Source organism: Calypte anna, chromosome 1, assembly GCF_003957555.1.
Source record: "Calypte anna isolate BGI_N300 chromosome 1, bCalAnn1_v1.p, whole genome shotgun sequence".
NCBI classification, from domain to species: domain Eukaryota; kingdom Metazoa; phylum Chordata; class Aves; order Apodiformes; family Trochilidae; genus Calypte; species Calypte anna.
Genome location: NC_044244.1, coordinates 126,514,966 through 126,536,725, shown reverse-complemented (window position 1 = coordinate 126,536,725; position 21,760 = coordinate 126,514,966). Strand labels below are relative to the sequence as shown.

Here is a 21,760-nt window from a genome sequence, read left to right as displayed (position 1 = left end):
AATCCTTTCCACTTCACCATTTGAAGAATTGGGTCTTTGCTGTAGAATAAGCTGTTGGGGTAAGGCAGTCTGTGATGATAGGCTTGAGAATGAGAGGCAAGCTTTGAATTTAGTGGCTGTCTGCAGTTGGCAGGCTCTCTGGAAGACCCTGTTGCTTTTTTCTGAAGATGGTCATGAGAATATGCCTGTGGGAAATCCATTAGTATCTAACAGTGGGTTAAAATACTGCTTTGCTCCCAGTTCTTGCATACTTCAGTGTTAGGCTTTTAAGACCTGTCTTGTCTCGAAGGATAACAGCTGTTTCATGGTGTTCATAAATAATACAGACAGTATCTTGTGGGTTCCACAAAATACTCAGTTTCCTTAACTGTGTTAGGGATTCATTTCAGAATGTCAGTACTGGCAGTCTTTAATGGTCTGTAGGTCAGCAAGATGTGCAAGTTCAAAATCTCCTGTGCAGTGTGCTATTAGAACAGTCAACCTCCTGGCAATGGTAACATCCTAAACTGGCATGCTAAGACAGAAATTTTTAATTGCATACAGTTGGAATACATGCTTCTGAGAAGTGTTCTTCTTCTCCAGCATAGGCAGCATAATGTATGATGACATGCAAGTGTGCCTATGTAGTGCTCACACCACCAATGTGGGAAAATAGAAATATAACTACACATTTTCTCTTGCTGTGCAAGAATTATTGTACAAACATTCTTCCCTGAAATTCCACTCATACTTAAGCAAGTGCTGTGGAGTTGTGACTTGTGCTGCATGAACAGGATGTGTCTTTTAGTAAGTGCATCTGTTCATATGACAGATACTTTTGCCAAAGAGAAATACAGATGTTTGTTACACTGAGTTTTGTCATAATTAAATATTTACCTTCTTAATGGGGAAAAGCAGCTAAGCGCATGTGTAATATTTTGATATTTCTTTAAAACTTTTTTTTTTTAATTCATTGTAGTGATGTGCCTGCTTTTAGAGCTAATTATGTCTGCAACATGTGCTACACAATGAAACTCTTGAAAAGGATCTATGGATAAAAGCCAATTTGGAAAATGTCTACTACTGAAGCAGCAAGCATATTCTAATTTCAGAATACAAGATTTCTCCTCTGCTACATCGCAGTTTACTGCTAAATCCATGCAACTTTTTGAAATTCCTGTTTGTGTGTTTTGTGTAAATTTCCATTATTTTAATGTGTTGTGATTTTAGTGCATTAGTTGCTCATTCACAGCACAATACTATAGTTTCTGAAGGAAAAAAAAAAACCTTTGTCATGTGAGTATGAACTACATGACCTAGTATAATTATCTTATAGGTTAAGCTTCTCTCATTAATCTTAGGGGGAATTAGACCTGTAAAGTATGGAAAATGCAGCAAGATGCTTATAGAGATACCAGAAATGCTTGTGTATCTAATTCCTGTGGTAAATTTTTCATGACAAATCATTTTCTTCTAATGTTCCATGATGATTTTAAGTAATGGAGTTGAATGATATACAGAAAAAATACACAAAGGGAAGAACCTGAAATTATGAATATGTCGGTGTGGTTAGAAAACAAGAAAAATTAATTTTGTATTGAATACTTTTTTAAAAAACAATCTGAACTATATGGCAACAGGGTCCTTACTGATGGTTGGGGGAAAAGGGAATGATAGAATAATGTGGCTGATGCCTAGGGGTGTAAATTGCTATGGATGAGTTACTCCCCACCGACTGAATTTTACTTTTTTCATGATCCTGACTTAGAACAGAGTTAAGGTATTGGTGCTTATTTCTAGCTACGTGACTGTTTCATGACCTGCCCAGATGACTATATGCCCTAGGTAGGTGAGTGCTATATAATCTTGTCAATAAACTGCATAAAACCACTTGTAGGTAGGCTTTTTATTGACAGGCTTTTATTACTGTGGCATCTTGAGAGATTTACACTAATTGTATTAGCAGTCTGCTTTTCTGAGACCCTCTATGTCTGACCATACCAGTGAGTTCGGATACTGCAAGTTGACAACAGCTTGGGCAGAAGCTGCCACGCGGTCCCTTCAGCAGCCAGTTTTGTGAACTTTGGTAATTTTAGAAGCAATTTTGCATTGCAGTTTCTGCTCTAGAAAAATATATTTAACGCTGGTTTTAGTGCTTGTTTTCTTCATCTTTCCATGTTTGAATTCTGGGTGAAAGTGGAGTAGGCGAAACTCTCTTCCTTTACTGGGACACTAGTAAATAAGAACAGAAACTAAGGGCAAGGTTATCCAGACCTTTTTTGTTTCTATAATAGTGCTAATTTTTGTTTGCTTGAGGGTCATCCCACTAGCTTCCGAGTTTTTATTGCTTTAAGAAAGCAGAATTGACATTGCAGAGTGCATAACAGAAACATGGGAGACAGCAGATATCTGCATCTATTCAGTTTGAAGTACTACATACTTATGTATGTTGTAGAAGGGGCTGTATAAATTCTATGATGATAATATAGCTTTAGGATTTGTTGCTGATTTTTACACTGGTTTGACTGAGGAAGAAAGGAGTCTTATCATTTGAACTTGGCTTTAAATATTGGAATTGTTGAGGAACACAGTAGCAAAGGAGCATGTCAGTCTGTAATTTGGGTGTTCTGTGAGCCTGAATAACAGTTCTGAACAGGGAGCAAAAGTAAATGCAAAGAACAAAGTCTGTTGTCAAATTCTACACCCCTCAAATGTTCGGAGGAGCCAGACCCTTTTTTTGGACGTGTGTTGTTTGTGTTGTTTTGGTTTTCTTTTTTTTCTCTGCAGAGGAATACGTGAAGGAATCAACAAATAAGACATTTTAAATGCAGCACCTTAATGAGACTTTTTTCTTTAAAGTTCACTAATACTGCAAAGGATAGTTCTTGTGGAAGACATTGCCACTTGTTATTATGAAAGCAGGTCATTCTCAGTAATCCTTGTATCAGCTAGACATGTAACATAGCTTACACATTAACATATTCTGCTTACTGCACAGTGTAAGATGAACACTTCAGCAGTAGCTATTGAAAATTACTTTTACTTTTGTGATAAAATCAAGTTTTTAGGAGTTGATACTGTAAGTTGATACTTACAGTAATTATGGGGGATTTTTATATTTTCTCACTGAATGAAAAACTAGCATCTGTGCTATGGCAAAAATGGAAGATCCCAAATAGCAGATGTGACTATAAGCTAATAATGGTAGGAGTTGGTCAAGTATTCTGATAATAATGGGCCGATTGAAAGTATTTCAAATAGAAACCCAATGCTGTTTGTACAATTGCTGTGGCTTTTGACAGGATGTATCACAGAGCTTTTTGAAACTAGCAGAAAGTGAATTTTTTTTTTGCTGTTGATAAGTCTTAATCAGTGCTATCTGTGTCTAGAAGTGTTTTTTTGTGGGGGTTTTTTGTTGTTGTTTTGTTGTTTTTTGTTTTGCTTTTTTTTTCTGGAAACCACAGCAGTCTGTGACATAGGAATAGATGCAACTTACATTTTATATAAAAGGTTACATTTAGACTGATTGAATGAAATAGGTGAAATTTATTTTCAGCAAGTACTCTGTTGTAATCCACTAGATCTTTCAGTGTCTTCTTTGAGGCATGTCAGAGTTCTTCACAAACTGTAAGTTCATGAACCAGACTTTTCCTTTGTAATTAATGCCACAGCCGTGCCTACATGACCATGACCATACAGACACACACCTTTTTTTTTATTTTTTCTTCTCTTCTTTGATTTGTCAGTAAGTTCTACCCTTTCCCTAGTTACACAGTGGTTTTACAGGCTGTTGGATTGCATTCAGAATGTTATTGTCAAGGGCACATTGGCAAGCTGTGACATTATTTTCCTAGGATGGACAGGAAGGCAGGAAGATAAGACAACCTTTTTGGAAGTGTAGGGTAGTTGCAAAGTAAAAAGCCTTGAACCTTATGATCATAAAGATTGCTTTGTCAGGTCGTATTTTTCCTCTTAGAAGTCTGTTCCTGTTACCAGTTTGAAAAGATAAAACAAGCGTTGTTTCTATGCATAACCTCTTTTTTTTTAACCATTCTTGTAATTGTTCGTAGTAGCTGAAGGTACAAAAATGCTATAAAAACGCTCAATGTTAACTGCAGAGATTACATACATACCTTATACATATATAATCATCCATAAGTAAAATTACATGACTAAATACAGATAAACTAACCCTTTCAAACCTCTCTGGTAGAAGGCTTGTCAATATAAGTAAACTGCAAATAGAAAAAGAAGTTCTCTTGGTCTTCTGGTTGCTCTGGGGTTTTTTTTGTTTATTTGTTTTTTTTCCCTGTAGTACTCCTTTCTTATACAGGCTGGAAAAAGGGTAGGAAGGTATGTTTAAGAACAGTGTAAGATCAATACATTCACATGGATACCTCTCGGATGCTCTCAGCTTCTGTAAAATGCAAAACTGAACAGTTGGCTAAAAGTAAATGGGAGTTATTTCTCGCTAATTATTGAATAAGACATAAAGCTTATCTGGATGATTGCTGTACTAAATAACATCAGTGGGATGATGTGAAGATATTGATGACATGCTACCAAAAAAAAAAAGGTCAAAATTTGAGCTATGCTTTGTATGTGTTACATTGGTGTGAGTGAGGAACAGGAGTGGGGTTCTCCAGGTTCAGGATCAGCACTGACAGGCTTCTTCCACCTCCCCTTTCTGTGTTGCCATCTTTTCCACTCTTGTCTTTACTTACTCCTTCCATTCTTGCCTTTTTTTCTTAATCCAGGTAAGCCGAGTCCATTTTTGCTTCACCCTTGCCTGGGGCTGCCAGAACTGTAAGGTCTGGGAAGGTTCCCTTCTGGACTGGTTCTGCTCTGGAGGGGCTCTTGCATAGAAAGATCCTCCAGGACTGTACCTGTTCAGCTGGTCTGTGGAATATACACAGGCCTGCTGGGGTGGGTTGTGCTTTTGGGTATGCTTCTACATCCTATTGTGATAGATCTTATGATAAAAGCAAATTATTTTTTTTTAATCATAAAATGTGTCTAGCAAAGCTGAGATACTAATAGCAAAAAACCCATCCCTGGCTCTAAGCAACCCCACCTTCCTTTTCCTGAAAAATTAGCTTTATGCTTTCAAAAAACATCAAGGGGGTTTTTAGGTTTTGTTTTTATCTTTTCTTTAGGTTGTTTTTTTGGTTTTTAAATTTTAGTACAAGTGCTCAGAAGTAATGAAATGTTTCCAACTTCAGTTACTGAAGCAGTGAAAAAAAAACTTTAAAATTAAACATCTATCGTTTTAAAACAGGTTTTAAAACAAATCAATGTGAAGTCTATCTTCCTGACACTTTTCATCTGAAAATTGTAAATAAAAATTTATTGACTTGGGCAAAAATTCATTAATTTTTTTACTGAAAATATTTGAGTTTGTCTTCAATTTGCAAAGCTCGTAAGAACTATATGATTTTAACAGATAAGTTGTTACAACGGTATCCTCTTAGAAATAGTCACTGGTGATTTATAATAAAAAATGTCTTTTCACAGTTTAATGATAGGTATTGTCTTGAAGCTAGGCTGGGATAACATATTAGATCAATTTATGTGCATATATGAATTTTTAAAAAGGGAAATGGTGGGTGTATTACCATACCTTTTAAAAACGTTCCTGGTTAGAGGAACACTGAATTTTCAGGTTTCCACCTGGAGTCAGTTTTTACAGCTGTAATAAGTTCCCACAAAAACAGTCTGGTTTGCTGAAGTGGCAGCTAGCACTTAATAAAAACAGTGGACTGGACACAATTACAAAAATTTAGTAAATACTTAAAGGACTTTAAGTGACAGCTTTTCAAAATACAATGTTTTTCTTTAAAACAAACAAACTAAACCCCCCAAAACCAACAACCAAACAATGAAAAAAGATTATTAAAAAAAAAGAAAAAAGTGTCTAGGCCAATATTAGGATGTTTCAATACCCCATATGAGGAGCAATTTGAAATGGCTGTGATAGATTGTGTCCTGTTATTGAACTCTACTGTTTCAAAAAGTGTTTCCAAATTGATTTTTCAGAGCCACCTGTTGACAGAAATGTTGCTGTTAGGTAAATGCATTGCTCTGGCCTAAATGTTCCTAAAATTCGGTGCTGTTTGCTGTGATTAAACATAATATGGGGAAGAGCAAATATGGACAGGTGGTGGGCTGTAAAATGATGATACTAAGTGAAAGGAAAGTTCTGGCTTCTCTGTTAAGGTGGTGTCACAAATATAGTAAATACTTACCTGCCTGATAGAAGTGCAGTGATTGCAGAGTTAATAACTATTAGGTAGCACCCCACAGGCCCAAATGCTGCAAGTTGGTAGCACATGGTTAAGCTTTCTTTTCTTTTACAGCGTTCCTTAAAGTTTATGATGAGTGATTCATGTTGGTTGTTGGACTTGAAAGTCTGTGGGGAGGGGTGGTTCAGCATTACGGGTACCCTCCAGTGACCCAAAGGTTTGTTTGGAGTTTGTTGTTTTGCTGCAGACATTCTGCACAATTTTGGACCTTCTTTCAATTTATGCTTCTGAGTCCATCTGTAAAAGGATAGAGTTCCCTGCCAGGTGTCCTTCCAGCAGTGTCTTCAGTGCTAAAGAGATATGATAGAGGATGTAAAGTAGAATGTGGTTGCCTTGCCCAGCTTCTAGTTGAATGCATGCCTGTGGGAGATGCCTTGCATATATACACCCGTTCTAAATAGAACAGCTTCAGTGGGAGCTGTGAGTCTTGCTGGTGAACACAGCCCTTGCCTCTCAGGACTCTGCATCTGCAGAATGTGTAGCTGGAGTGAGGTCAGTTCTTTTGCTCTGTGCTGATTCCTTAAAGCTACACAAATGCCAGGCTTGAACTGTAGTGGTATTTCTCCTTTCTTTAACTCTGTGCAAATCAAAATAATGGAGACTTCCTACATTTTACTTATTCTGAAGATCTCATGCAGAAGTTGTTAGTTTTGTGGAAAAAATCCGTATTAGGTGCTTGTGAGACAACCAACCACAGAATCATTTCTTGGCTGTACAAGAAGTGAATTATGATAGTTTATCACAGCTGATAGCAGAGTGCTGATAAATGGCACTGTTTTTTCCTGTGTTTGTCTCTGGGTTTGGATTTCCATCCCGTCTCCCACCCTGTCCCAAAGAGAGCGTGGACAAGAAACTGTCGTCATTGTAAACAAAGCGAGATCTCATGTGTGACACAGCATTTCCTCAACCTGTCTCCTGCTTGTTTATACAGGTGCCTATAGAGGAATGTGGGTATTTTAAGTAAAGCGTCAGACCTGATAAACACAGAAGTGAAGGGGTCACATTCTAGAAGTGGTGCTCCCCATCAACACTGTGGTATTTTAAAGCTGCAAATAGAGGCCATTATTTTCCCTTTTGTGACAGGCTTGTGAGTGTCCTTTGAATGTGTTTGTGTATCTAGCTGTTAGACTTTTCTCCACTGCTCAACTCTTGCTCCCATTTCAAGGCTCTCTCCCTTTCACAGGAAGAATTTCACATACCGGATTTAGATGTGTTATTTTTTTCAATCACTTTATTATTTTTCCATCCTGTTATCTGCATCTTACATCAGTGCCTCTTGCTGTTTTGTGGGTATGACATTTCATAAGGAAAAATAAGTTTGAGCAATTAAACTAGATATTGTTATGACAGCAGAAGTCTGTGGCTCCAGTACTCCATGATGCAGAGATCCCAGAGTTTCCCTTTGCTCTTGTCCATAGGGAGGTCATCAGGGACAGTAGGGTGAGAGTTGGAGACTGGCTAAACAGATGCTTTTTGTCAACAAACATCCTTTTCATCTCCCTTTGAAAACACTTTTTTAGTAGCAATATCAACATCCCTGCTTAGGATATGAAGTCATGATGTTTACACTTTTTAATTTAGCATAGTAAGAGGGGTAAGATTCTTTTCATACATATCAAAAGCATGGTTTGAGGGCTTTTATAGAACTCTTCAGTCATCCAAGGTAGGCAGTGTGAATATGTGTCTTTTGTTTCCTATCCTTGCTATAAAAATGTTAAGACATTCCCTGCATGGGCATTTCAGGGTTATGTCCAATTGCATCTGCCTGACTGAGGCAGATCTCTTCTTGTTGACTGCTGTTCAAAGACTTAATTCTAAAACCTTCCACTTCAATTTAAAGACATTATTTTCAGCTGCTGGATTAGTTTTTCTGGGCATCTGAAATTCAGAAAGAAATGGGTGATAATTAGATAAATAATACGGACTTAAAGCTTGGGTTTAAATCCTGAGCACAGCATAGGATAGCTGAATGGGTGACTGAAATACATTCATGTTTGAGGTGTGAAAAGTCGTGAAATTTTGAAGTGTATTTGACAGTTCTAAAATACATAAACATTTTGGTTAGGATGTACACTTCTAGTGGAGGTCTGATGAGATGAAAAGTTTCTCAAGGAGTGAATGAATAAAAACAGTAAATGGTAAGACTAGTAAACAGGAAAAGAATATGTGAAGGAGAAGCTGGAATAGTACTGCCAAAGTCTGAGTAGAGGAGGAGGAGGTTAGTAGGGCAATATTTTCAAAGAGATCTTATCCTCATGAATGTTTTTTTGCTGTGTTTCTTCAGAGGTGTGCAAAGCCTAATGCTTTTTTTCAATCCTTAAAATTAAAGGAATTGTAATGTAACTGAGGAAATTTTGTTTTTCCTGTGTAGCTAACTTTCCCATTTCCACTTGAAAGTGCATTGTGAAGTAGAATCATATTCATACAGTCATTTGGGGATCTGGGTACAAAAGGTTTATGTTTCAATTTGTTCAACTCAGGATGACTGCACTGTGAACGGATGGGTAATTTTTATTCTCCCTAGCTGCAGCTAAACTGAAGGCAAGATATTAAATAAAGCCACCTGTGGTTTTCATGAGGACAGCTCCAACTTTGTGCTTAGGTTTTTATTTTTTTAAATATTTTTTGAAGTATTTTTGATTAATGTTGTTTTGAACAGCCAGAGTCTCTTTGGAAAGCTTCTTGCACTGTGTGGAATGTGGAGTCTCCCTGCTGAAATGAAACTCAGAGGGGGTAACTGGATACTCCCTGCCGTCAGTGCATTGCCAGCCTGAAGAAAAAACAAACATGCTTACTGAGAACAATGAACATTCCTTGAAACCCTAGGAGACATCATATTTTGCTTTTTTTTTTTTTTTTTTTTAAAGACAAAAGATGGTCTCCAGAGGCAATACGACCCTGTTGAGTCTTCAGGCCCAGGTGCTGGTGTCCAGAGGCTTCTCACACCATCATTAGGCAAATGCCTTGCTCTGGACACTAGGGCTGCTACTGGTTGGCATCTTCATTTTGGAGTTTAAAATGTCTCCTCCTCTATCAAGATATTTTTCCTGGAAATTTTAAAAAATTTTCTTTTTCTCACCTGTGTTTGACCTTTTCCCTACAATGACAGTGATTCAGCTGACTTTGGTTCATTTTTTTGTACTTCTTTTCTAACCTACTGGGCTTCACACCTCCATATACATTTATTTAGTAAGAAAGCAGAAAACCTCTGAACACTGGAGAGAATTGCCATTTAGGTGGCTTCAAGTATGTGAGTCCCAGGCTATATGTTCTTTTTCAACTGTGCCTGACTTCAGGGTCCCTCCTATGCCAGCCACTGTGTATTTGACATCTCTGAATTTCAAATCTTTACTTGCATATATGCAGTTTCTCCTGCTGCTCCCTTGTTGTCAGCCTCACTGAATATTTGCAGTGATAATTCAATGTTCTGGTAAATTCTTAGTGTTCAGAGAACATGCAGGCAGGTCACAGGGCATGTGATATCTTGAGAACTAGATGGATCAAGATGTAGAGGCTTGCTCTGTCTTTAATTATCTGAGCTTTTATTAAGATAAGTCCTGAAAATAAAGTTGTTGGATTCTATGATTAGTGTTATTAATGAGCGGTTTAGAATTGGACGAAGCATTTTTAATGGCATTCTTTTGGGCTTAGACTTACAGGTCTGACTTTTGTTATAAGAAAATTTGTCTGAAACTTGCATAAAGAGAGCTTTTATGTGTCTGTGATGAGATTGCTGCGGTGTATGAGTTCATTCCAATGTACTTTCATCAAGAGCTATAGCTTTTTTTATTAGGTTATTTAATTTATGCTTTTGTTGCTGCAATGTTCCGAAGAACTGTAGTGTGAGCTTCAAAATTCATAACATTAGATTACCTCTGGATTTATCTTGTTGTTGATTGACTTTGGTGCCTCAGAAGATGGCAGTTCTTTATTAAACTTTCTGCAGTTGGGGCAATTACAAGAAATTATTCTTTGTAAGTTCACTGGCATTTAATAATATTGGACTCAGAGATACTGTAGTCAATTCAAAATATAATTAAGACATTAATGAAAGTCTTTGGTTGAAGACAAAGTGTCAAATCTACAAGAACAGATGGTACATGGAGAGTGAGCAAATGAGGGAGGAATAAATGAATGCATAGAGCATGAGCCCAAGCAACTCAGAAGCCAGAGGCTGCACTGGCAGCAAATGAGAGAGGAAGGAACTGAGAAAGCCAAGGGCTTGAATTGCAAAGTGTTCAGCTCTTGCAGCTCTATTTGGAATTAAAGAACCAAGTTTAAAAAGACCTTTGATCATAGAAGCGGAATGGTTTTGACTGAAAGGTACCTTAAAGATCATCTAGTTCTAACTCCCCTGCATGGGCAGGGACACCTTCCACTAGACCACATTGCTCGAAGCCCTAGCCTGGCCTTTAACAATTCCAGGGAGGGGGCATCCACAGTCTCCTGGGCAACCTGTGCTGGTGTCTTATGACCTTCACACTAAAGAATTTCTTCCTAATGTCTAACCTAAATCTCACCTCTTCTAGCTTAAAACTATTACCCCCTGCCCCATCCCTACATACCTATGTAAAAAGCCCTACCCCAGCTTTCCTGTAGGCCCCTTCAGGTATTGGAAGGCTGCCATAATGTCTCTCTGGAGCCTTCTGTTCTTCAGGCTGAACAGCTCTCACTCTCTCTCTCTCTCAGCCTGTCTTAATAGGAGAGATACTCCAGCACTCTGAGCATCTTTGTGGCCTTCCTCTGAACTTGCTCATCCAGCTCCTTCCTGTGTTGGGAGCCCCAGAGCTGTATTTGTGTTTGGGATTGCCCCAACCCAGATGCAGGACCTTGCACTTGGCCTTGTTGAACTTGATTGGGTTGTCATGGGCCCAACTCTCAAGCCTGTCAGGGTCCCTCTGGGTGGCCTCCCTTCCCTCCAGTGTGTCCGCCACACCACACAGCTTGGTGTCACAAGTGAACTTGATGAGGCTGCACTCAATTCCACTGTCCATGTCTTCAACAAAGATGTTAACAGCACAGGTCCCAGTACTGACCCCTGAGGAGCACCACTCATCACTGTTGTCCATTTCAACGTCAAGCTGTTGAGCACTACTCTTTTGAGTGTGACCATGCATCCGATTCCTTATCCACCGAGTGATTTGTTATCAAATCCATATCTGTCCAATGCAGAGATGAGGATGTTGTGCAGGACAGTGTTGAATGCTTTGCCACAAGTCCAGGTAGACGATGTCACAGAGGTGAGACTGACTGACTGCCTGTACTGATCATCGTCAGTCTAGCACTGCCAAGCCCACCACTAAACCATGTCCCTAAGCACCACAACTATTTGGCTTTAAGTATCTGCAGGGGGGGTGACTCAGCCATTGGCAGCCTATTCCAATGTTTGACAACCCTTTCAGTGAAGAAATTTTTCCTAATATCCAATCTAAACCTCCCCTGGCCATTTCCTCTTGTCTTATTGCTTGTTACCTGGGGGAAGAGACCAACACCTATCTTTCAGGTGGTTGTAGAGCAATAAGGTCTTCCCTCAGCTTTCTTTTCTCCAGGCTCCCCCTGTAGAGCCTTCTACCCTTAAGCAGATCAACATTCCCACCCAACGTGGTGTCATCTGCAAACCTGCAGCGAGTATATTCAATCCCCCTGTCTACATCACTGATAAAGATGTTAAAGAGTACAGGCCCTAACGCTGAGCTCTGGGCAACACCATTTTCCACCAGCTGGATTTAAATCCATTAACCACAGGTCTTTAGGCATGGCCATGCAGCTGCTGTTTTACTCAGCAGTGGGTATGCCCACCCAGGCTGTGAGCAGCCACTTTCTCCAAGAGAATGCTTTGGGAAACAGTGCCAAGGGCTTTGCTGAAGTCTAGGTGGACAACATCCACAGCTTTTCCCTCATCCACTAAGCAGGTATCAGAAGATCAAGTCAGTCAAGCAGGACTTGCCCTTTCATAAACCCATGCTGACTTGGCCTGGTAGCCTTGTTGTCCTTTACATGCTGTGTGATGGCACTCAAGATGATCTGGCACCGAGATCCAGCTGAAAGACCTGGAGTTTACTGGATCCTCTTTCCAACCCTTTGTATAGGTGGGCACACCATCTGTCTATCTGCAGTCAACTGAGACCTCTTCGATTAGCCAGGACTGCTCATAAATGATGGAAGGTGGCAGGGTGAGACCTCCCACCATTTCCCTTAGTACCCTTGGGTGGATCCCATCCAGTCCCATAGACTTGTGTATGTCTTAGTGGTACATCAGGTTGCAAACGATTTCCCCTGGGATTGTGGGGGCATCAGTATACTCCCTGTCCTTGTTTTCCAGCTCAGGGGGCTGGGTACCCAGAAAACAATTTGTATTACTACTAAGGACTGAATCAAAAAATGCATAAGTACCTCACCATTTTCCTTATCCTTTGTCACTATATTTCCCCCTGCATCCAATAAAGGATAGAGATTCTCCTTACCCCTCCTTTTATTGCTAATGTATAGTTTAATAGTATTTTACAGCAGTAGCTAGATTAAAGGGCTTTGGCCTTTCTGCTTTTCTCCCTGCATGACTTCATGGCATCCTTGTAAGACTGATTTGAAATCAGTTCAAACTGTTCATACTTGCTAGTCTGGTTTATCAAGCTTCTGAAATTTGTTTTAAATTTTGAAAATGGGTAACTCATAATGTGTTTTTTAACTTCATTGGGGTGGGAATTGCCCTATAATTTATCTTGTGCATGTTTTGCCACTTGTTGTGAACATCTATGCAAAAGTTCAGTGATGCCTGCAGGGACAGAGTAATTGTCCTTAGTATTGCTGTGTTCTTCAGCAGTGTGACACTTTGTTTTTCTTCCTTGGATCTCAGATCATCCTCTCCACTCCTAGGTGGAGCTGTTAGTTATCTGTACAGATTGTATGTTCTCAGATATTTTCCTAGATGTTATGTGCCTTATGAAAGCCACATTATTTTCTTGATAAGCTTGTTTATAATGTGTTGGAGTTTCATTGCATGGCAGATTTTTTGGGCTGTGTGGTTAATGCTACTGATGGTATGATGAATAATATTGATTGCCCTGTCTAGAGAACCAATTTTGTAAGATGCCTGCCCAAAGCTCTGTGTGCAAGTCTGACTACCTGTACACTGTTGAACAGAGCTTAGGATCACAGGTGCTTTTGACTACCAAATTTCCATCAAGATTTCTAGTTTTCTGAGGTTTCACCCATCTATTTTTTCCTATCTGCATGGCATTACTCTTCCTTTATAGTGTTTTTGAATGTTTTTTTTAATTACTGTAAGCAATTATTGTATGAAGCCCGTTTTAAAAGCTCATTAATTTAAAGGTGGCTCTTTGCAACCTTAGTAATTCTACCATTTGATACATATTTTTCTTCTTCAGATTGAAGATGGGAGCAAAGCTGCAGCTGTGGACAAGTTGCTGGCAGGGGATGAAATTGTTGGTATCAATGATGTGGGCCTCTCCGGGTTCCGACAAGAAGCAATTTGTCTGGTGAAAGGTTCTCACAAGACACTGAAGCTTGTAGTAAAAAGGTAAGCTTGTGTCATTCAGCTGGCAGGTCAAATGTGTTCCAAGCTGTAAAGTACTGGGCAACTAAATTTGCCAAGGCTTGGCAAGATAATTACTTCCATTCAGTGTTATTAATGTCCATGTTAGGTGGACACCTCCTCCTTGAACACAAACCCTTTATGGAAAAGGACATGGGCAGAGGTACCATAATGATCAGATCAAAAACTGAGGCAATATTCTCTCAATACTGTTGTGATGTGATGAGTCAGGACTCTTCTGTGTTTTCCCACTCGGTGAGAATATTTGAGGTCTCAAGCATTTCTCATGTGGTTTGGCTCAAGAGTACTTCCAGTTAGTTATTAGTGCAGGGGAAAAACTGGAACAGTTTATCAAAACAGAACACTTTTTAATTTGGAAACTTCTTATTTTGTCCTTTTGACTTGCCACATCTAAGTTCACACCTTTTTATTAACTTGAATTAAAAACAGTTTTCATAAAATAATTTTGAGAAGAGTGAATAAATACTTGAGTAGGTTAAATCTTGTAACTTCAAAAAAAATTAAAGCCAGGAAAAATGAATAACAGCATCTTTCTCATTTTTTCCCTACTTTCATCAGTTGGAGCTTTCTAGTGATTTACTTTTATCAATTTATACCAACCAGTCTTTCATGTGAGAATTTTGGGTGTCTTTGTTAGAATAAAAAAATAGTGTTGTCGTGACATAGAAAATGCTGAGAATTTAACAGATATAATTATCCAGTCTATAAACATAACCACTACTTGAGGCTAAATGAGGACTCTTGTTTGTTAAACAGTACTGATACAGAAGAGAGGTACAACAGCATTCTTTTCACCTTTGGCTTAAGAAGTTGTTTTTGACAGATAGAATTATGGGAACCTGATTCTCTTTCACAGGTGATAGTTTATGTCCTCGTGAATAGCTCCTTCTGAAAAGTGTCCCAAAATTTTTGTAGCAATAAAGCTAATAAATGCAGAATAAAGTGCATTCACAACTATTATAAATCCTGTTGGTGTTCAGCAGTTTCCACTTGCACTAGCTGTTCCAGTAAAAGCACTTTTGTTAGCAGTGGTTTCATCAGCTGTTTTTGTCACAGAAAGGGAGAACTTCAGGGTTGAGAAATTTTATAGGCATTGAAGAATCTGCCAAAACAGCAAGTCTTAATTACTATGAAAAGCTTTAGACCAAGTGGAAAGATTCTGTCTTTCTTGGGGCTTTTCAGTTTTATGACAGTAACTTGCTCAGAATCTGAATTGTGATTATTGTTGGAAATGGCAGAAAGTTTCATGCAGAAATACTCTCCTAAGAGACACAGCTGTGCCATTTGTGTAATTTAGAAGTACTCCACTTCACACACATGTGATTTTGGAGAACTTTCATATGGCTAATCAAGCACTGATGTGCTGCTGGGAATTTGTGGCCATTCTCTGCAGGCAACAGAGCCCCATTGCTATGCATGCCTGCATGCAGTTTGGTTCTCATCCCTCCTCTTTTTCCTGACCTAGCACATGCTCAATGGGCAAAAGCAACGTAGCTTTTCTAGCCAAAAGGCTGGAATAGTGGCCGTTGTTAAGGAAAACATTTTTGTCTTGAATTCACAAAGATTTCCATAGCTCCCAAAGGAGGCAAGAGCCTTTTTTGGGCCATTGACAAGCCTGCATAATATTAGATAAAATTTCATAAAACCTACTGAATGAAATTAGCTAGGGGTTTTGTCTGTGTTTTTTCAACTTTGCTCTTTCTCTTGGAAAGTTGCCTTAGGACATCAGTCCTTTGACAGTCAGAAACCTTTTAACACCCTGCCTCATTTTGTTCTTGGCCAACTTGTTCTCATGCACTACTGTCTGTTGCTGAAATAGCTTTTCTTTTCCTGTTGGAAGTTCAAATGATGCAGGTTTTTATAAAAGCCTTGTTGCATGCTTTCGCCCAGAAGTTATGGTTTGAACAACAGTATTGTTTTGCTCTGTTTGCCCTAAATCTTAGACTGAATTTTTATAAGTTCTTTTAACAGCCCTGTCTTGAAGCAAACCAGTTGTTCAGTCTTTGTATGAGCACTCCCGCAGGTCTGGATTGAATTGGATCAGGGAACTGATCTGACTGCAGAATTACTTGGGGAAGTAGGTTTTCATCTGGATAGGACCACCACTTTTCAGAGGCAGTCTGCACTTTAATTAATTACAGCAATCTTGAAATGGCTGCCTAAGCATTTTTAGACTATTTCAGTCTTCTTTAGATCCACCCTTGCTGTTCTCTGGGGAGGCTGGGATAGTCCCTTAATTCCCTTTCTTTGAATTATATATAAGATGAGGTATTGATCTGTAAGTCATCTTAGCATCTTTTTGCCTGCTTGTCCTGTGTTCCTGTTTAGCACTGTGATGCATATATAGCATTGATTTAACATGTTATTCCCTGTGGCTGTTGATGTGATAATCTGAAGCCCAAACTAAGACTAATGGTTTTAAGTTCAGCAGCTCCATCGTGAAGGTTAAAAGATTATTTGTTTGAATAATTTTTGTCCTTGCTATCTGTGAGAGCTTGGGATGCCAAGATCTAGATTTTGTGTCAGTCTTTTTATCCCTAGGGTTGTTTGTGGTATCTGTTTCTAGACTGAACCAGAAGTGGAAAAGCAAACTTTTGTTAAAACTATAATGAAGTAGAAAAATAACTTAAAAATTTCTGGAAAGCAGAGAACTTTCTTCCTATTCATGTCAGAAGAATTAATACAGGAAGCTCAGTGTTTATTTGTCACTGCTGAGAACTGTATGCATGTCAAATTCCTCCAGAAAAGTTACTCCTTTGTGCAGTAATGCCACATCCTGATTTTTTCTTGAACTGTTTCTGTACCTGGGAAGCATTAGGGCGTGCAATTTTTGGTTTGGGAGGCTGATATACAGCCAAGACCAAGGGAAAAAGTTTGCCATAGTAATATGCTTCATTCTCAATAATTAACTCATGACTGTGACAAAAAGTTCCTCAAGGGTCTGGTGTTGTTCAGTGGTGGTAGCCAGGCAGGACCACTGAGAAAGGGTCAGTATGTTGCTGTAGCCCCACACTTCTCCTCTTATCAGGATGGCTGCTTTTAAATGAATGCCAGATAGGATGTTCATCAGCCCCTGCTGCCATGTGAGTCTTGTGATAGAGAGAGGAGAAGGTCATGTGTGCCATGATGTGTGACAGAACACCAGGTTGTGGCCTCTGTTTCTCTCCTTTGTTGAGAGAACTACCATTTCAGCTACCATGGCTCATAGGGGGACAGCAGGAACCAGATAAGCACTGGTGTAACATGGTATACAAAGTACACAGCACCTCCAGGCCTGTTTCATGAGCCTTTGGGGTGATAGTCCTGTGTTTCAAGGACTGCCTAGCAATCCCTGCAGGATCTCTCCATGAAGGTGTGTTTAATGCAGCAAAGTCACTCTGTTTGTGTGTGCTTAGTGGGGGTCCACAGCAGAGGCTGACCAGCATGGAGCTCCCCTACCTCTTAGGCATACCCCTGGCCTTCCTCCATGGGCAAACCTGAGGCTGGCAAGGCCTTTCCTGTGCTCCTCCTCCTCCTCCTTCAGCTTTGTGATCCTATGCCAATGATGGGAGGAGAGGATGCAGCAAAAGGAGTGTGCACTGTCATCTTCAACAAATTACTCCTTGGAAGCACCCTAAAGAGGACCATTTCCTCTGGCTGCCTATGGGCACAGTTATTTAACCAATGTGGGAATAGTGTCAGTCTGCATTCCCTTCACCCTGACACTAGCAATACCACCCAGGTACTCAGGTGTTTCTTGTGCCAGCCATCTTATTGGTACATCTAAACTGCACTTCTGTTTCCTGATTTTCTGTCCACCTTGCCAGCTTCTTAGTTGCATTAAAATGATTTGATTCGTACTGTTAGTGACACACGAACACCTGAGGTAAACAGAAGCTTCAGTTCCTTCAGATAGTGGTGTGTTTTCCCTAATTTCAAAGAGTTTGGATGTTTGTCTTGCACAACTATCAGGACTCTCTCAATACATATGTTGTGACTGGTCTGTTCTCATCTTGTGGTGACTTTCATAATTTACTTCATAAAAAATCCACCCTTGAAAACTTGAATAACAGAAAGACAAAAATACAATAGATGTTACAAGGTTTTACCAAGTCAACTCCATTTGTTTGCTGTTTTAGATACTAGGAAGGGCATGAATATTTCCTTGTAGGAAAAATGTATCCTCTGTAATTTGAAAATGCTTATTTAAAGGGTTACTTTTGACAACAATGTTCAGTTTTGTGAAGTAATTACCAAAATTGAGCAGTATTGCTTTTTTGTGGAATGGAATATGCAACAGACTGTAACAACCTGTGAGTCATGACTGGGTTTTAGGGCTTTTTTTTTTCTTAAGTCTTGCAAGCACTTGTCAAAATGGTTAATTGTGACCATGAGTAGTCTCATACAATTTAGTGAGATCATTCACAAGACTGAGGATGAAAATGTATACAAGTGCTTAGAGGATTTCACTAGAACTTTTTACTAAGGCAGTGGATTTATTCTTAAAACTACTTTCCACTAGTGATTGTCAATATAAGTGGTGGAAACTGTAGCCCCATTTGTGAGAGGGGGAAACAGATGAGCCTTCGAAGTTTTGGAGGTCTGAAGTTTTACTTATTTCGCATAGTACTTTCACACAAACAGCCAGAGGATTTCTTCTGTGTGTTTGATAGTACTTTAGATCTCTGCAGACTCCTGACTGAAGCAGAATTGTAGCCCCATCTATTAAAGACCAGGTAAATAAAGTATTTTTGTCATGAATGCTTTTTTTTTATTTATTTTCGCATGTAGAAGGAATGCATCTGCCTGTGTTGTAAACAGTTTTTGAATATGGAATTGTTTGGGTTTGCTTTTTAGCACTTTAAGAGTGTTGCATTTTTCAGTCAGTACTCAAGGACTTTGGAGTGCACATCTACAACTTCAGGAGAGCACTAATCATACTTCTGTTTCAGTGTGTTGCAGTTCTCCTTCTAGTATTTTCTTTTAGGTTACATATTTCACCTCCTGAAGATTAAGTGACTGATGAGATTGAGAATTTGGACGCTTCTTAAGTTTCAATGTTGAATATTCTACCATGCTCAGTGTAGAGATTTTATGCTCCAGTTGGTCAATACATGTAACACCCTCCAAGTTGAAAAGATTATAAAAATGTATTTAAATTATTTCTGAATTCAAGCCTTAACTCTAGAAGTATGACCACTTAAAAGGGCAAGAATGCAAAGAGTGTTTCAGCTGTAGTTACTGAATAACTGAACAAATTTGCATCTTATCTCTCACACAAGAAACCCATTATTTTATGGTCCTTGCTGCTGCATCTGCATAACAGTGGCTCACCTGGCAAAACAAAGTCTGGCACAGAGGCACAGCCACCACACCACAGGGTTATATGACCCTCATGCTTTTAGTCCATCTGAGTACAGAGGAAGGACAGAGTTACAAAAGCCAGAGTCTGGGGAAATTTCTGCTAGGTCACAAATGAAATCGGAGTCAGTTCTTTGGTCTGGCTCCTGGAGCAGCCTCGCTGGCAAGTGGGTAGCTGAACTATAGGGTGGCATCTGCTGGGGAAGAAAGGGCCTCAGGGGATAGTAATGTCTCCAGGATCTGGTCTGGCATAGGGCATGTCAGAGCAAAATAGCTTTCCCAAAGAAAACTTGCAGCGTTTTAGCTCATGGTGGCATTCTTTATGGAGGCTCAATAATTTGCATCATGTGGCTGTGGTGGTGTGGCCAGGAATGAGGTGAACTAAAGCAGGGCCGCCCCGAAATGCCCTGGGCCTGCAGAAACTCTTTTGTTCCTCACTCCTGCTTTTGGGTCACCTGGGACTGCACCACACCTGCACAGCAACAGCAGCTGGCATTTGGAGTGTGGTTTCTGAGGAACCTGGGTTTGGTTGGGGGATCTATTGAACAGTAAGCTCGTGGTGTTGAGTGTTTGGGAGGCAAAACACATCCCTTGTTTCTGGACAAAGCAAGTTCCTTCTTGCTGAAGGCAGAATGTTGGGCCAGTGTAGGCAGCTGTGTGCTGCTGTGTTTGCTAGCCTCCCCCCTGGGCAAAGGTGGTGGTGGGGAGCATGTCCAAAGGCTGCTCTGCTTTTGCTCCTGCTCCTTTGCCTCAGTCAGAGTGAGACAGATAAAATTCCATGTGTATTTTGGTTTCTCTGCTGTTGCTAGCACTTGCCTTGTCAGAGGCTGTGTTCTTCTTCAGCTTTACTGCTGAATAAAGCCTTTTTTTGTATTTATGTTAAAGGTATATTTCTTTAGCATCTTACTTACAGAGTGTAGTAACTTCCAAAATATTTGAAACTAAACCCTGCTGGATCCAGTCTTTGTAGATTTTTTTTATTTTTTTATTTTTAAATAAGTGAAGCACCATACATGATTCCAGGTGATAAGTGCTCATTAGAAAAAATGCTTTAGTATGGATTAAAGCAATTCTGATAAATCATGGCAAAAACTGAGGTAAGAGAATGACATCAGGAGCTGAATGCTGTCTAGCTACCAAGTTGTAGCGGAATAGGCACAAAATAAGGATGAGGAAAAAGTATTTATGTAGCTTCTACAACGTACCATAAATCCGAAGATCAACATTTTATCTCAGACACCCAGATGTGCCTGTCTAGTTCCCCAAGGCAGAGCAAAGAAAAACGGTTCCAAAATATGAAAGTTTTATCATGGTAGTCTATTGTGAATTTAGCAAGCAGGAAGATTGATGGTTTAATACCTTGTACAATTTAGTACCTCATTGTCAAAAGTGCCTGTCTTGTTTATAAATGCAATTGCTGTGCCATCCTGCTCAAGCCTGTACAGTTGGGCCGAGGTACAAGGAAAACTGGAGCAAACTGTGGTGGTGAAATCTTGTTTTGCCCAAGTTAATGACTGAACTCTTTAAGGGCACTAAGAGTTGATACTTGTTTTCACAGACTGAAGCAGAGAACTTTGCAGGTCTCTTTAGTTTATTTTTCTGTAAACTGCAACTGGGATAGGAGAGGGATAGGAATGCAAAATGCAAATGAAGGGAAATGGGATAGGAAAGGAGCTGCTGTGCTGTTCTGTGCCAAGGTAATACTCCATCTACCACAGCTTCTTTTAAAAGAAGCACTGTTTACAGTTGTACAGTGTTCCTGTTTTCTCCATTTTCAGACACAGGGTGACTGACAGACTGGAGGTCAGACCAGCTGGTTACCCAGTGTGTGGGAAGAGAAAGCAAAGAGCAATACTGCAGACTCTGTAGGTCTTGCTAGGCTGCAGAGTGAGGCAAAAGTCTATTACTGTTTAGATCTTTAGCAGGTGAGAATAGACTTTTAAGATAGAATATATTCCTTTGCTAAAATTTAGGGAATTAGACAAATACCTGTATCATAGAACTTGTGACTAACTTGCCTGTCAAAATACTGGTTCGATTTGCCATTTTAAGGTATCTGAATTATTAATAGGCTGCTTTTATTACTTCTTTTCTGTCTTTCAAAGCATCTCCCTCCAGAAGTTCATAAGTTAAGCACATGGTTACATTTTTATATTTATTTTTGTCAAATCCTAGGTCAAGGGTTTTTTAGGAATACATTTTGGGGAGTTACTTCCTTTTATGATAAGATAACTAGAAGCTTGAAAATGCATAAACAGGAACTCTTCCTGTTTTGCATGAAAAAAAATGCTACAGTTCGATTTGCTGCCTCCAGGAAAATAGATTGACTTTGGTAGTGGTAGTTTTTCAGTGCTTTTCTTGTAAAAGTAAAAAAGAAGGGAATACAGGGTATTCAGATACTCTTGTGCATGGATACCAAAAACAGCAAAGCCACAAACACAGTTTTGATGTTTTAGCTCACTGCATTGAATTTTTATGAATTACCAGTATTATTTAAAAAATTATAGGGATATCAGAAAACTACCTGTTAACTTCAGGTGTCTCAGTTGTAAAGAGTCATTTTAAA

The 21,760-nt window shown here is 39.4% G+C and overlaps 1 protein-coding gene across 1 annotated transcript in view; it reads left to right on the top strand.

Moving 5' to 3' along the window:
- Nucleotides 1–21,760, top strand: part of SHROOM2 (shroom family member 2) — a 122,539-nt gene that overhangs the window by 38,889 nt on the left and 61,890 nt on the right. Inside the window, exon 2 of the mRNA XM_030464372.1 lies at nucleotides 13,667–13,818. Within this exon, the coding sequence (XP_030320232.1) occupies nucleotides 13,667–13,818 (152 nt within the window). The remainder of the gene's footprint in view (nucleotides 1–13,666; nucleotides 13,819–21,760) is intronic.